At 32.3% G+C, this 16,984-nt stretch overlaps 1 protein-coding gene across 1 annotated transcript; it reads left to right on the top strand.

The window, feature by feature from the left end:
* Positions 1-3,062: 3,062 nt before the first annotated feature.
* LOC130654371 (integrator complex subunit 9 homolog) lies at positions 3,063-16,734 on the top strand. The gene is made up of 24 exons (XM_057456937.1): positions 3,063-3,813; positions 4,861-4,988; positions 5,402-5,468; positions 5,589-5,651; positions 6,501-6,584; positions 6,664-6,719; positions 7,352-7,438; positions 7,562-7,621; positions 8,430-8,490; positions 8,918-9,007; positions 9,602-9,758; positions 9,835-9,884; positions 10,225-10,355; positions 10,947-11,007; positions 11,083-11,125; positions 12,335-12,463; positions 12,536-12,591; positions 12,667-12,735; positions 12,815-12,895; positions 13,396-13,482; positions 13,567-13,688; positions 13,773-13,839; positions 16,231-16,287; positions 16,370-16,734. Exons 1-24 carry the CDS (start codon positions 3,805-3,807, stop codon positions 16,487-16,489), a joined length of 1,935 nt encoding a protein of 644 aa, XP_057312920.1. The 5' UTR covers positions 3,063-3,804; the 3' UTR covers positions 16,490-16,734.
* Positions 16,735-16,984: the final 250 nt, after the last annotated feature.

The raw sequence follows: 16,984 nt of genomic DNA, 5'->3' as shown, positions 1-16,984 counted from the left end.
GAATAACTCAGAAAGCCCAGCACCCCTACCAGGATTAGTGGAACTATAAGAAAGACAATGCCACAGAGATGGTTGATTGTGCCTCTGGACTAAAACCTTGGTGGGGTCTATCAGCCAAATAAAACGTAGCCCCTCTGCAAGGAAACCTTGAAGCTAAATCAAAAATCGACCATCAGACCCGCCGCGCTGCACTGCGCATCCAGTCACCATCCACATCAATGAATACATAGAAATTGTGTCACGTTGTTCTTGTCCTCATTCCGTCACCAACGTTGGATTTACGTGTTGATAGAAACACGAGATATAACGTATACCAGATTGTTATTGTCGTCATCCCATCGCCAATGTTGTATTAGTGTGTCAAATATAAAGAAAACAAAACAGAACTAATTAGTACATTAATCAGGGAGGGTGGGCAGGAAAACCTCTGAACTGTTCAAGAGCAAGAGGCTCACTGTGTTTTACTCCATATTTATACCCCCTACTTGTGGTATGGACCTATGGCCTTAATTAACAAGCTTAAAGCTGTCTATTGTTTTGGTTAAATTAATATAGTGTTGACTATTAGTCATAGGTCACCAACACATTTGTAAAATTAATAACGCAGAATGACAAAACACTAGTGAACCAGGTTAGCCTTATACTAGGAGTCAATGGAGACACACCTTCCCCTCTGTAACCCCAAATAACATGTGCTAAACTTTTAGTTTAGCACCATTTATTACATGGTCATTTAAACAAACAGTTCTGGTGATGATTATCAACTCTGCTCGCTTTGTAACTTTATTGTATAGTCTATATACACTCAACCCCAAGAGGGTGCCGATAAGTCGCAAACACCGCATATATAAGGCTGGGTTTGGGCAACTTTTCAAATTAAATTGACGTTTGTCCTTCAAAACCACTTGCACTTTCCTGAACATGCCTGAAACATTCAGGAAATAAATTCCTTGCAACATACCATGCAGATGACAGTTGAAAGAAGGTGCTTGAAGAGAAAGGAGTTTATATATAAGTTATTTATTAAGTAAATCTTGTCAAAACCATCAAAAACTACCACATAGTAAGTTTATTTTAATTTTTTATAGTTTTTTGAATCATTTGTGGTGAGTCTTTGAAGTGTTTTTATTCGGGTCTATGTAGGGTTTTTTCAGCGAATACTAGATTTTTTTTCAAAAGCTGAATCGCCTGAAAATACCTGTATTTTTTACAGCATATGCGGCTTATCGGCACCCTCGTTCAACCCCTTGAACAACTCAGCCATAATGCCCAGTAGACAGGCCTATTATATGATTAAAACTAGTCAATAAGTCCCCTTGAAAAATCCACTTACGTAGAAGTTGAATGGAATTCAGCATTGAATTAGTGGAGCAATTAATGGTTCAGCTAGTTCATTTCTCAGAATTTGGTGAGTCTTTGTGTGAGCAAGAGCAATTGCTGCGGCCTGCAGTTAATGTGTACTGTGTTTGCCAAAGCCCATCATTTAAAAGGATGGCTGAATACGATTTATATTTCCATGAAAAAGGGAAACAAATTTGAGAAGATCACCGACATATCCATAGAGGTTGTGCTACCGGTTTACCAGTATGTGATCCTAAATTCTTATCCCCCAAAAAAAAAATGGAAAGAAAAAAAATAAATAGTAAATTAAGTAAATATAAGCTCTTAGTAGTATGTTTTTCTTTAGCAAATTTGCGATCCTTCAAAACGATTAAACACTATTTTGAGGCCTCATACACATAAAAACCTTTTCGAAACACATCAAAATTTTCTTTTTACCTTGCAAGTTTGCTGATGAAACATGTGCAAGTTTTCTTTTTTCTCTTGCGAGTTTAATAAACCATCACTACTGTAAAACAGTGAAGAAAAATATGGAATATGACTTTAAACAGGTTCTCAAATAAATCTACAGTGAAAAGACTTTGTGTCGCCATTATATAAAAAACAGGAAACTAACAGGTGACCTATATATTTATATTGTAAGTATTAATGCAAGTAATAATTGTACAAAGTTTTGCTGTTTTGAGTGCCGCAAAGCCGATTTCCAGCGATCTATGGACCTCAAAACCCAAAATTTCCTCTTCCGCACCATCCGGTGGTGCCTCACATACTAACCTAAGCAAAAGTTGGGTATAAAAAACGGTACTCCCAAAGAAACTCTGGATACACCACTGAAGATGTTTTGTTGGAAATATTACATGGTTGTGTAGTTTGTGCAACAAAATAATAGCTTAAAATTTATATTGAAAAAAAATAAGTTTACTCTTTATTGCAATGACAACCAGAACTATCATTAATTTTACCTTAATAATATTAATTTTAGTGGCTGTTAAATTTGCGTTATCAATACCCATGAAAAAGTGACCTAAAAATTATTATTTTAGAGCAAAAATAAACAAGCCAAATTTCTTACAAAGACTCAAAAAGCGGAATTTTGTGAATGTTTTATTATGAAATTGCTTTTTTTTCTATGAAAGGTTTTAAAACAGGATGGGGCAGCAATGTTCCGTTTATAAACAGGGTGTACGGCTTACGAACATTCTCTTGTTATTAGCTTGTCACAAGACAAACATATCTGTGTATTGTGTTCGATTGCTCTATCCAGCACACATTCAGAATGCACATCTGGTGTATTGTAAAACTTGTAACAGGTGTTCCTTAAAATTGGAAAAAAAAGATTTAAAAATAAAAAATTAAAAAGTGATATTCATTAGACTTAGCCAATACATTAGAGGTGGAAGGACTTAAAAGAAAGCAGATTCCCATCACAGATCAATTGTCTGAAAGATTATTACACATTTTCGCAGCTCTAAAGGGAAGCTTTTTATTGACCAAGGAAGTGAACTTGTTTTTAAAACTCCTCTTGTTTGGTGATTGTAATATGTTTTTCCAAAAGGAATTTTAAGCACATATAAATCAGGAGTAGTAATGTAATTTATGAATTTGAAAACTAACACTACATCATTTTTGATAAGTAAATTATTAAATGAATATTCCCTCTCTCTCAATCTAAAACAGTACTTAAAATATGTCATGACAAGCGCATTATTTGTTTTTGGTGTGAGGTGTTAAACAAGATGCCATGGTTCCAATTTTAGAATATTTAACAAGGATTTTTCTATTTATGTCATTAATGTGCTCTTCTCATTCCATTTTTTGGTCAAATATTACCCCAAGATATTTAACTTGTTGGCTTCTCTTCAAAGGAATACCCATATTGTTGATGGTTTTGCTTTCAAAAGATAGTTTCAGTTTTAGTACAATTGTGTTTTCGATACATGGTAAAACAAAAGATGAAGAGTGCATTCGCCCTAACTTTTCAGTTCTTTGTACCTTAAGGGAAGAAATTTTGGAAGTAAATTTTTCAAAATTTAATTTGGTGCATCACAAAAAATAATAAATTTGGCAAAAATTTAATTTGACAAATTTTGGCCAAAACTAAATTTCTTTTCCGCTAAAATTTGCCTTCTGTAAAGTACCTTTCTTTTTTTGTCTGCATTTTTTTGCTGTTGTTATGTTATAATAGTGTGGCAATTCCACAGACTTTGTCAATTGCTTTCTTATTTCTTTTTTGTATTTCTGACACTGCTCTATCAGTAATAAAAGCTATATTACTGGAATTTAAGTTGCTAATTTTCCTGAAATTCCTGACATATATTTTTTAACTAGCATTTTGTGTAATGCAAAATTTAAGAAAAAGTTTGAAACCTAGTTGTAGTTATTTAAAATCTTTTTTTTTAGTAAAAATAAAAAAATATTCACTTCTAAAATGACTCCAAAGACAACGCCTGCTTCAATCTGAACATGAGATTTGTAAGTTTCTAGTGTTCATATATGTAAGATTTTCCTTTTAGTTAGACATTCAAGTTTTCACTGGGACTATTCTTTTAAATTTTGGAGAGTGATGAAAAGTCTAGAAGAATGTGCATAATGGCTGCTTCAATGATTCTAAGATTCTAAGAAACAGAATTTGTGCGGAAAGGAAAAATCTGTACAAAAAAACTCGATTTAATTTTTGACTCAGAAAATTTGGTTAGCTCATGGACGTATAAAAGAAAAGGAGACACAACTTCCAAAGCACTCCTTTAAATTTTTATAAAAAGCAGTGTTTTTTGAAACTTGATCTTTATTTTTCAAAATCTGAATTTTATTAGTCCCTTAAAAGTAGTTATAAATATTGAATATCCAAGAATAAAGAAACAATAATAAGGGGTTTCTCCTGCATTTATCATAGATGTATATCACATCTGTCGTGCTGCACCCAGGCATAAAACCAAACTATGTTGTTAATGTCAACTTGGATAAGATTTTCAAGAACAAGCTCAAAAACTTTCATAACATAGAGACCCCTGTAGTTTTTTCAATATGTTACATTATCACCTTTCCATTATAACAGTTTATAATGAATTAGTCCTTCTAATCCTTTGGTATCTTTTCTTTCCACAAGATTTGTTTACATGTATTATTGCAGTCTTTGCCACCTGCTTTAATCATGTCAACTATGACACCTGATGGACCTCTTTCTTTTCCTTGCTTAATCTTCTTGATGGCAGCTGTTACCATATCCTTTGTAAAAAAACGTAACAGTGCCTTCAAGTACTACTGAGTTGTTTAGAGAATTTTTTTCCCATCGAAACTCAACATTTTTGAAAGTGTTCTTTCCAAGGATATTATAGATTCTCATTGTCATCACGTACACACTGTGTTTATGTTTGGAAAATTAACAAGCTTTATATCTGTTCTTTTAACAAGGATGTAATATACGTGGGTTGCATACCCTCCTGAATTGTTATAAGTTTCTCTTGGTAAAGAATGTGTTTGTCACAACAAAACTGTAGCACCACAATATTGATATTTTAGTACTCCTTAAACAAGCAAGCAAACTCACCATGTGTGATTTTAAAATTCAAAGACCTAACTGTTATGTTGGACTGTCATTTGGATTTATCATCTGTTTTAAATTTCTTACCAACTGCTTCCATTAACAGGTATGTTTCCTGCTCTTGTATAATCTGAATAATTTCTTTCAAATGTAAGTGTTTGTGACGTATACACAGGAATGCACCTTAAATTGAAGAAAAGGAACATTATGTTTTTTTATATTTGAATAGTTATATATACAACAAGAATTTCTTTACTCAAATGATTTTTTTGATCATTTCAGTTAGGTAATTCGTCAGCAGATTTTTAATTTTGTAAAGATGAGTCTAGAAAAATGTAACGTGTTTATAGCTTTATATTTGTAGATACATAAAACTTTTATAGCGTTACAAATAAAAAGAAGAATTTTTTGTAAGCTGTTAGGTGTACAGGCTTTTTTGCTTTTCAATACATACATCCAAGGTTACATATCCAAGCCTTGTGAATTAGAGTTAAGAAGAATAAAAATTTTTGTGTCTAGCAAGAAATGGGAATCCTTAAGGCAATGGACATCATTTGACGTAAAACAGCAACTTGGTACAGAGACGGTATAATGTGCATCCTTTTTACTTTTACTTCTTTAATATGTTTTAATCAGCCTAATGGTACTTATGCCACCTTTATACTGCTTAATTTTTTTATTGTTATTGTTTTTTTGGTTTTTTTAGAATTTGTATGAGAGCGCAGGGAGAATATTTGTTAACAGTTCACCAGAAGCAGCAGTACCTGAAGTAATTTTTTAGTAAATCTAATGTTTTTGAAACACACCACATGAGACAAAATCTTAGAGATTCTCTGGCAAGTTATCAAATACTAAGTCAGCATCTTCAGTGATTGTATTATATGAGGCAAGTTGGAACTACAAATTGTTAATAACCCTTCTTAATAATGCCATTTTGGAAATTTTAAGCTCTAACCCTTCTTAATAATGCCATTTTGGAAATTTTAAGCTCTGTGTGTTCATGAATTGGCAGCCATTTTAGCAACATATTATCCTTTTTGTTTTGGTAACAACCATTAACATAACCAGCTCCTGCGTTTAAGACGTTTGCAAGTGTTTTTTTTTAAAAAATCCTATTTGCTCAAGCATGGTGGATTTATGCACAAAATGAACAAAACCTGTCCGAAAATACTGTTTTTACGCATTTCTCAGGATTAGATTATGAGTTTTTTCTGATGTTTTGCACATGAAACAGTAGAACCTCAAATGTGACAAATGTACCTCAAAAAATGCAGATTTGTGTGCAAAAATGGTCCCACAATATGGTTTTTAGGACATTTCCAAGGATTGAATTTTAGTTTATTCTATTTTTTTTTTTGCACAAAGGTAGAAAAGAATTGACCATCAAATGTGATGAAGTCAGTTTTTTAAGAATTTGGATTATTAGTTTTTTCTTATGTTTTGCACATTGATAGGACACACAATAGATCCCTTAAAGTGACAAAATTAGTTTTTTGCGATTTTTTTTTCAGCCCAAAAAATCTTAACAACCCAGATACATAACACACCCTTTTTTTAATTTTAGAACTTTGGAAAACAATGTTGTAGTTGTGTGTGATAGCTGATATAATTTTTTTAGTCTGGACTGATTGACTTCTCTTCAGTTGATGTTATATTACTAACAAACTACTTCAGTGTTCTTGCATTACCATATATCACAGAGGTTTGTAATTATCAGTTTTGATTTTTATATACAAATATTTTTTAAAAAGGTAATAATTAAAGTTGTTTTGTTTTTTCAGTACTCTGGTTTTAATGGTAAAGTTCTTGCAACAGAACCTACCCTTCAAATTGGAAGGTTTGTACTTTTTTGTAGAATTTTTTTTATAAATAGCTGACGCCATATTACCTGCTAAGCACTATCCATTATAGACGTTATTAAACAGCATGTCTGCATGCATCAACTGTTTTTCTAAACTGAAACAATTTAAAGAATTAAATTAAACCAAAATAACAGGCTAATCGTATTTAAGCATGGGTACAAGTATATGTGACATGTATGCTGAACAATAAAGAAATTTGTCGTTTCATAAGAACAAATTCTATGATTGTAAACTTCTGAAACCTTGTTTTGGTTTAGTTGTCATTTTATGTCGTCCATACAATCCCATAAAAGAGCGAGCATTTGGGGAATAGCTAGAAATCCTTGTGCTGTACGTCAGTTTTTCTGTGCGATTTTGCAGAACTTAATTTTGCAAATAGGGGCAAAATAAATTCCACAAATAAGGTCTACTTGGTATTATTACGTGCCTTCAAATAAAGCTTGCTTCATATCTGTGTGGAGTGCTTAGAGCAGTGACCCCTTTCTGGCACTATATCAATTTCATAAAACAACAACTTTGGATTGTGTGTTGTTAAAAAGATTAAATTTTCGGTCAAATTTTAGTATACTTATGTAACAGCTAAGTAATTATTTCATATATGTTTCAGATTATTTATGCAAGAATTAGTCACATACAATGAAACTTCGCAGAAAAAAGAAAAATTTTCTTTGTGGAAAAACAGAGACATACAAAAGTAATGGAATTGTCTTTTGACAAATTTTGTTCTTTTTCTTTAATATGAGTTATTTTGTTCTATATTCTGTATAGGTCGACTTGTATGTTTTCTTATTTATTTTTTAGATTTTCTTTGTTATAGGTATTTACCTTATCCTCTGTGTGATTTTAACGATGCAATTTCTTGGGAGACAATTTACAGGTAATGATCCACATATTTGCCGAAATATTTGCATGTTTGTGTGGGGCATGCCATATCACCTACAAAGTGTAGTCAACACTTGTGGATTGTTCCTTTGTTATTTTTGTGCTACATTTTAATCTTAGGCTGGCGTTTTTCCTGATTTCATTTACAATCGCAACCAAAAACAATGAAATGCTACCTAAATTCCTCTTTTCCCCATATCCCTTTTTCCCCACTTAAATGTAGGGGAAAAGGGAATATTAGTGTTTTTTAATGTTTTTTTTTAATGTAACTTAAGATTATGTTATTTAATGCCATCTTTAACCAATTATATTTATTCACATCTTTTATGCAGTACAGTTTATAAAAAGAGATTTAAATCTACTTGACATATACTATTCAGACTAATAGTTTCGAATAAATAAAACAACATTCTCCAAATTTTCAGAACAATTATCCGGAACTAATGTGATGGCACACTAGGTCATTAAAATGCTGAACTACAGAAGAAAGGGTGTTCCTTAGCAGCCAAAACTTTTCCCACTTTGCTTGTCACAGGAGGTATTTCTCATAATTAGGAATCCCTACCTTCTAAGTGTTGATTGGTTTTCAAAAAGCAGAGGAAAGATTATTATAAATATTATATAATTTTAGTTAACTAAAATTTTTATTGATGGTTGCAAAGTAAAAAGTTGTAAAGCAGTTGTTTAAGGGAGGTGGAAAGACTTGCACAAGATCACACTTGCACTTAAATTCTCACAAAAAGAGTGGCTTAAACGTAATATTTTTTTCAATACTGTTCTATTTTTTAATTCTTGACTTTTAGCTCTCAGGATGTTGCAAACAGTATCTCAAAAATTCAAACTGTTGGTTTCTCTGAAAAAATTGTAAGTTTATAAAGTAAATCCTATCGTAAACACTCGTTTTTTAGAAAAAAAAACATCTTTTAATAAATGCTTCCTATAAACCCAGAGAAACTATAAAAACCTTAAATATTTATCGTAAACACTCGTTTTTTTAAAAAAACATCTTTTAATAAATGCTTCCTATAAACCCAGAGAAACTATAAAAACCTTAAATATTTTTATGGCTCGACCGTTTTTTAATTAATATGACTAAAGAATATATGCAAATAGTGCAGGAAAACCAAGACAGTAGGCTGCATTGCATGGTTCCCTTAGACTTGCTTTTAAGGTGGCATTTACTAAATGTTAGTTGAAACTACTGGCTTGTCTAAGGTAATATTTTTTAGTCCATCAAATTATTATCAAGAAAGACTAAAATTGTGTTGTAATCAAACATTTTTCAATTTAGGACATACTTGGTTTAATGCAAGTGATTCCAGTCAGTTCAGGATTTGCTATTGGAAGCACCAACTGGATTTTACAATCAAGTTATCACAAGGTAAACTGGCAGTTACCAGTTTTATTTTTTGTGTAGTTACAGTGTTACAATGTTATATTTAATGTAGTTGAAGTGTTATTTTGCGTGTAGTCGCAGTGCTATATTTATGTGGTTGAAGTGTTATTTTGCGTGTAGTTACAGTGTTATTTTACATTTAGTTACAGTGTTAATTTAGTGTAGTTACAATGTTATTTTTAAGTGCAGTTAAGGAGGGTTCACACTTGAATATAGCATGCTTTGTATTTATACAAAGCATGCGATAACTCAAGCAAGTTTCGGTTGAACAGCAAGTATAAATTTGTAAATAAATATGTTGTTTCAAAATCATATTCAAAATTTTCTTAGTTGCACATGTTAGCAATTCTATTGAAATCTGTAATTATAGCAGCTAAAGCAGAAATAAAGTAGAAAGGCGTCCACATTAGCAAACTCGCCTTAAATGATAGCATTTAAATGAAAACTGTAGCATGCTTTATGCAAGTATGAACCCCGCTTAGTCTTTTTAGTGTAGTAACAGTGTTATTTTTAATGCAGCTAACAGTGTTTTATCGTACATATAAACATCAAATAATTTTTTACCTTCTTGTCTCTCAGATTAGTTATATCTCCAGTTCTTCTGTCTTTGCAACTCATGCGATGCCGTTGGAACAAAGCAGTTTAAAGGATGCTGACATTTGCATTTTAAATTCACTCACTGAATCATGTGCTGCAAACCCAGATGCAATGGTTCGAGAATTTTGTAGTCACTTAGGTAACTTTTGATCTTCATTTTTCACACTTATGTGTTTGATGAGTATGATAACATTTTTGGATGCTTTCTCTGATAGGTGTCACTTTAAAGAATGGTGGAAATGTATTGGTTCCTTGTTTTCCTTCTGTGAGTATTTTATTTTTAATAGACTAATTCTGAATTATTTTTGAAGTTGCACTGCAAATTAAGCCATAGTGACCCCTTAAAAGTGCTTAGTGCTTATTTTTGGTGATGGTTGGAAAATCATAAGTGGGAATTTCTATACCATTTTATGTAGAGTGCAATTTATCATTTTCTAATTTTGATCAAAAGTCAAAAATGTTTCCTGAAACTTAAAAAATGTTTTAATAAACTACGCATCAAAAGTTAATTGCAAATTACATGCTGACCATATAATTACTGACACATATTTTCCATGTTACTGTGTTACTCCGTTTGATGCAGAAAAATATTTTATATATTGCAGGGTGTTATATATGATCTTTTTGAGTATTTGTGTTCATATATGGATGGCTCTGGTCTGTCCTTTATACCAATATACTTTATATCGCCAGTGGCTCACAGTTCCTTGGCGTATGCTAATATTTATGCAGAATGGTAAGTGCTAACAATTTGTTTACAAAATCACTTATGTGTAGTCTTTAATACTTATGACCAGTGTGGAATTATTATATAATTACTAGTCGTTAGCCATAGAAAATCCACAAAAATTTGCCCATTGTGCATATAACCGTAATTATATAACATCAAAGATGGCGCATTAAAAGACGATCTTCATTATGTTACACTGCACGAGCTTTAACTTTCGATTATAAACTTTAAAATAAAGTAATGTTCATTGGATAATAAAACAATTTGTTGCACTGTTAGGATTCTTATTGGCTTAAAACTCAATTTAGCCTCGTTCTCAGAAAAAAATCTGTCAAAACGAGGATTTAAGCTTTAGCCTGGATAAGTTTTAGGCGTCCAGGCTCTGGGCTGGCTCTATTTCTCTTTCTATCTCTCTCTCTATCTTCCCAGGCGATATTAAAGATTCCGCCTTCGCCGGCGGAAATCAACAAAGTCAGCAAATGCAGATATTACAGTGCAAAAAGTTAAAAAGTTGGAAAACAGTGTAACACTGGTGTGCTATATTTTAAAAGACAATTGTTTAGATGTATGTTTTTAATTTTGTTCTTACTATTTTAGGTTAAATCAAAATAAGCAGGCCAAAATGTATCTGCCAGAACCTCCATTTTTGCATCACGAGGTACAGTTTATGATAGTTCACTTTTTCGCAGCAATTTGTACTTTCAATGATCAAAATTAATGCTTTTTAATTTAGTTGGTTAAATCAGGAAGAGTAAAGCACTTCCCAAACTTACATGGTGCGTAGATTTGTACTGTATTTGTTTTAGGGTTGGAACTATTTTTTGTTTAAATTTTTCTTAGGATAACTAACAACTCGGTACTAGTAATCACACGGTACGGAGTACAATATAGCATATTTTTTTAATTTTTGTCTGGTTGTTTTCAGAGTCCTTAGACAAGGAAAACGAAAAGAAAAATATCTAAACAAGAAAAATCTCATATTGTGCAAGGCTTCAGTAGCTAGTTGGTGTTTTTTCAAAACAATTCAGATTCGAATGAAATGTTATTTCGAATGCTTTGTTTCGAGTTCTTTTTTTATTTTTATTCATGTTTATGTTGCAAAAATAGAGTAACGAACCAACGTCTCATTAATGTGAGAAAATCTTATCCAATCCGTTTTAAACTTGAAGTTGTTGAATTTGAAAACATTCATTCTACTTCTTAAAAATATTGACCATCAATTTATTCGTGATTGAAAAAAAAGTTGTGAGAACGCACAAACTCAGTTAGTTTCAAAATAGAAAAATATTTACAAGGTAGTGTAAACAGTGAAGAGGTGAAGGATCAACTTCTAAATAGATTATTAAATGACGATGCTCTTGTATGGAAAAAAACTGATTAGGAAGAAAGCAATGGCAAGTTATGCAAATTTGCAATGTATCATTTCAAATTGCTATTCATGCTATGCCCGCAATGGACTTTATGATGCGAGAAAAAAAGATTCTAATCTTTTTAAAGCAACAGTTATCTGATTATATGTTAGGAAGGCTAGCAATGACTTATTTATTCCAATCAGCTGATATTATTTGATGAAACACCTATTTGGGTCGTTTCGACTGTTCATACAACAGTGTGGGCATCATTTAATGTCAGCTGTTCATGCATCTCTTAAGGCTAAGATTGGCTTGTTTTGAACCCTAATAGCTGTACCAAATACATTTAGGCAACGAATTGAAACAAACCGTTCCAGAAATTCGCACAGAGTAATGTGACGATTAGTTTTGTGATTTTTGAAGAAATATTTCAGTACTAAGTATTGGCAGAGCGTTAGACGTTTTTAACTTGCTCTAAAGTCTTGAAGCCATATGTTCTTATATATTTTAGTTTTATTAAAAAAGCATTACCTTCCCCGTCCTGGATAAGCAAAAACTTGTAAAACTGATTTGACATCATCTACAGTATCTTCATTAAAGCAGCACCGCATGATCTGTTTATTTAACTTTTAGATGGATTTAGTAATAACTTTAAATCTCCCTGCGTTGTGTTCACTGGACATCCATCATTACGCTTTGGTGATGTTGTACATTTCATAGAGTTGTGGGGGAATGGCGCAGGCAACACAATCATCTTTATTGGTGGGTGTCATTTGGAAAATGTTTGATGAATTTGAGAAATTTCTTCTTTTTTTACTCCTGATTTTATTATAGATTCTGAATTCCCTTACCTTGACGCTCTTACACCTTATCAACCACTCTCAATGAAGGTATGTTTTCTTTATCTTACAAAAAATTTTCAATATATCAACTTGACATTCCACACGAAATTTATGTTTTTTTAGGCAGCGTACTGTCCAATTGATCCCCGTTTAAATTTCCAACAAGCAAATAAATTGATAAAAGAGATAAAGGTTTGGTTTCAATGCATATTGCTTTTTTTCTTTTTCTTTTTTCTAGCCCTTTTTAATCCTCTGCCATATTTCTTTCCAGCCGAAACAGTTAATTATTCCAGACCAATATACATCACCTCCAGCTACGATGCCACAGAGAACAGATCTTGTCATTTCGGCCGTACGTTACCTTTTTGTTATTCTTCTTTTTCTCTATTGATAACTTAGTTAGTTACTCGCTGTAGATGCGTGTTGGATTGCCCTAAGTTTTTTGTCTGCTGCAAGTTTTCCTTGGTATAATATGTAGGATGGTTGTTAGGTATACGGTATGCAAAAACAATTTGGGAAATAGCTACTGTCAGGACCCAGAACCCAGTTCTGTAAAATGGCACTACAATAGGCCCCTTCTCTGTCGAACTGGCAAGGGAGTGAAAGATTTTTTGGGGTATAGCATTCGAGATAAAGAGGGTTCTCCACACGTTAAATTTAATATGCTTTCAATGAAGCTAAATGAAAACTTAACTTTTAGCATTTCCAATTCATTTTTTCCATTATGCTTGCTTCGTTAACACGTTGGCATTCGTCTTAGTAATCCCTAACGTAAATTGGAAAGGCCGCATTTTGTTTATTTTGCGGCTGTATTTTTTTATGGGATCTTTGGATATTATTGTTTAAATTTAGGATTGTCCTATTCAATCATATCGTCATCTTGATGTTATTGATTTACCGTTACATAAAAATTTCGCAAAAGTGACACTTTCGAATGAGGTAAAAAGGCCTTTTTTCTGTTGTCTTACCACTTAAATAAGCTTGTTTAAAACTCTAAGTTATATATATATATGTATATTTTAGATTGCTCAATCTCTTTGTCCTAAACAAATAGAACCCGGCGTTTCTATTGCTATGGTAAAGGGTAAACTTGTAACTAGAGACAATAAGCATGTGTTAAAACCGCTCGAGGGCCAATCTGACAGGTATAAAAAGTTTTTAACACACCACTGTTTTCAAGAAAAAAAAGTGAGAGTAACATTTTAAACTCATGATGATTTTTGATCTAGATCACCACTTCAGCCCCGTTTATTTGGAGATGTGGATGTAACACAGTTTATGATCGCATTAAAAGAGGTGAAATTTCATCAGTTACATCAACTGTGTTTCCTGCCATAATTTATGCTTTTCAGTAGTGAAAGATTGTTTTGGACGTAGCTGTTATAGATCCTCATTAGTTATTTTTTAAGTATTTGTATTCATTTTTAGCCGTGTGTAATTTTGTTTGAGAGTGTTTAGTAGTTAGTTGCTGCATGTAATTTTGTATAGATGTGTTCAGTACTTAATGTGTGGATCTAATCTTTTTTAGATGTGTTCAGTAGTTAGTCGTTGTGTGTAATCTTGTATAGATGTGTTTAGTAGTTGGTCGTTGTTTGTACTCTTGTATAGATGTGTTTAGTAGTTAGTCGTTGTGTGTAATCGTGTTTAGATGTGTTGAGTAGTTGGTCGTTGTGTGTAATCTTTTATAGATGTGTTCAGTAGCTAGTTGTTGTGTGTAATCGTGTTTAGATGTGTTTAGTAGTTAGTCGTTGTGTGTAATCGTGTTTAGATGTGTTTAGTAGTTAGTTGTTGTGTGTAATCGTGTTTAGATGTGTTCAGTAGCTAGTTGTTGTATGTAATCATGTTTAGATGTGTTTAGTAGTTAGTCGTTGTGTGTAATCGTGTTTAGATGTGTTTAGTAGCTAGTTGTTGTGTGTAATCGTGTTTAGATGTGTTCAGTAGTTAGTCGTTGTGTATAATCTTGTTTAGATGTGTTTAGTAGTTAGTTGTTGTGTGTAATCGTGTTTAGATGTGTTTAGTAGTTAGTCGTTGTGTGTAATCGTGTTTAGATGTGTTTAGTAGTTAGTTGTTGTGTGTAATCGTGTTTAGATGTGTTCAGTAGCTAGTTGTTGTATGTAATCATGTTTAGATGTGTTTAGTAGTTAGTCGTTGTGTGTAATCGTGTTTAGATGTGTTTAGTAGCTAGTTGTTGTGTGTAATCGTGTTTAGATGTGTTCAGTAGTTAGTCGTTGTGTATAATCTTGTTTAGATGTGTTCAGTAGTTAGTTGTTGTGTGTAATCGTGTTTAGATGTGTTTAGTAGTTAGTCGTTGTGTGTAATCGTGTTTAGATGTGTTTAGTAGCTAGTTGTTGCGTGTAATCGTGTTTAGATGTGTTTAGTAGTTAGTCGTTGTGTGTAATCTTGTTTAGATGTGTTCAGTAGTTAGTTGTTGTGTGTAATCGTGTTTAGATGTGTTTAGTAGTTAGTCGTTGTGTGTAATCGTGTTTAGATGTGTTTAGTAGTTGGTCGTTGTTTGTAATCTTGTTTAGATGTATTCAGTAGTTAGTCGTTGTGTGTAATCTTATTTAGATGTATTCAGTAGTTAGTCGTTGTGTGTAATCTTGTATAGATGTGTTTAGTAGTTAGTCGTTGTGTGTAATTGTGTATAGATGTGTTTAGTAGTTAGTTGTTGTGTGTAATCGTGTTTAGATGTGTTCAGTAGTTAGTCGTTGTGTGTAATCGTGTTTAGATGTGTTTAGTAGTTGGTCGTTGTTTGTACTCTTGTATAGATGTGTTTAGTAGTTAGTCGTTGTGTGTAATCGTGTTTAGATGTGTTTAGTAGTTGGTCGTTGTTTGTACTCTTGTATAGATGTGTTCAGTAGTTGTTCGTTGTGTGTAATCTTTTATAGATGTGTTTAGTAGTTAGTTGTTGTGTGCATCGTGTTTAGATGTGTTTAGTAGTTAGTTGTTGTGTTTAATTGTGTTTAGATGTATTCAGTAGTTAGTCGTTGTGTGTAATCGTGTTTAGATGTGTTTAGTAGTTAGTTGTTGTGTGTAATCGTGTTGTGTTCAGTAGTTGTGGCTGCATGTTTAAGTGTGTTTAGCATTAGTGGTTGTGTATGATCTTGTTTAAGTGTGCAAAGTTGTCAGTATTACTGGCTGTGTCATCCTGTTTTTAGTGTGTTAGTAATTGTGTGTGAAGTTGTTTACTCTCGGTAACCTAATTATAAGATTGAGAAAAGGGCTCCTTGAGATTACGAGTTGAAAATTTACTTCAAATCGGTTGTTAGGGATGGTTTTAATACATTAAAGTGAGTGTATTTTCTTGTATTCTTGTTTATACCTTTAATTTTTTTCATTTTCTAATTCTTTTTAATCTGGGTATTAAATGAGGGTGGGTGAATTTTTTATGGATAGGAGGTGTTAATAAAATGAATTCCCTTAATTTGGTGTTGTCCCGCTCTCTACAGTTAGGCTACCAGTGCTGTAATTAGCAGTTATCTTTCTTAGCAAACCTTAATTTGTAAATTTATAGATACTCTTAATTTATACGAAAAGTTAATAAAGGTTCTACCAAAGTCTGTCTATAAAACCGTTGAGTCTTAACATCTAAAAATACATAGATTGTTAAACACATTTTGATATATATTTTTTTCTTTTTACACAAGTTTATTTATTATTTCTTGTTGTTATGATTTTTTCCTGTAGCAAGGTGTTAAAAATGCTGAAGTAGAAACCATTGAAGATGGACACATTGTGCATTTTGTAAGTGTAATTACTTTGAAGGCTATGGTATATTAAACTCAAGGGTGAGTTAAGAAAAATGAAAACACTGCTTATTTTATAGCCTGATATAAATGCGATGATTCGGTTGGAAGCAGGTAACACTCATATCATCAATCATACTAGTAATGAACTTCGTGTTAAGATTAAAGCAGCGTTGTTATCATGTTTGTTACAAGTGTGATGACCATAAATAGACAACATAAATATGACGGATTTTAAAGCAAATGCACGCTCTAAAACCTTTACAAGAATACATCAAGACATTTACCAACGAGAGTAGAACACCAAGAGTTTAAATTATATTTTCCAGATTCTATTAGAAAATTCATTTTTTTTAGAGGTTGTATTATTTCTTTTGTAATAATAACATTTTTGTGCTTTTGGTGACAATAGAGGTCATGCAGAAATATAACAAACACACGATCAGTTTTGAATTGGATTTTATGTCTACTATTCTGGAACTTGGTCAAGACTTATTTTGCTCACAATTGATGACAGAAATTTGTCATCTTGACGCACTGTAAGCAGCAAAGGTTTGTCATAAACATTTTTGGTATAGTTTGACCATCTTTTTATGTTTGCGTTTATCTTTTTAGCGGCGTCTTGTTTGTTTATGCTCATTAGCTGAGTATTGATGTGATCTTTTTGCGTGGCCCGTACATGATTTGTGGATTTA

This window comes from Hydractinia symbiolongicarpus, chromosome 8 (assembly GCF_029227915.1).
Source record: "Hydractinia symbiolongicarpus strain clone_291-10 chromosome 8, HSymV2.1, whole genome shotgun sequence".
NCBI lineage: Eukaryota > Metazoa > Cnidaria > Hydrozoa > Anthoathecata > Hydractiniidae > Hydractinia > Hydractinia symbiolongicarpus.
This window is presented reverse-complemented; position numbering and strand designations above follow the sequence as displayed.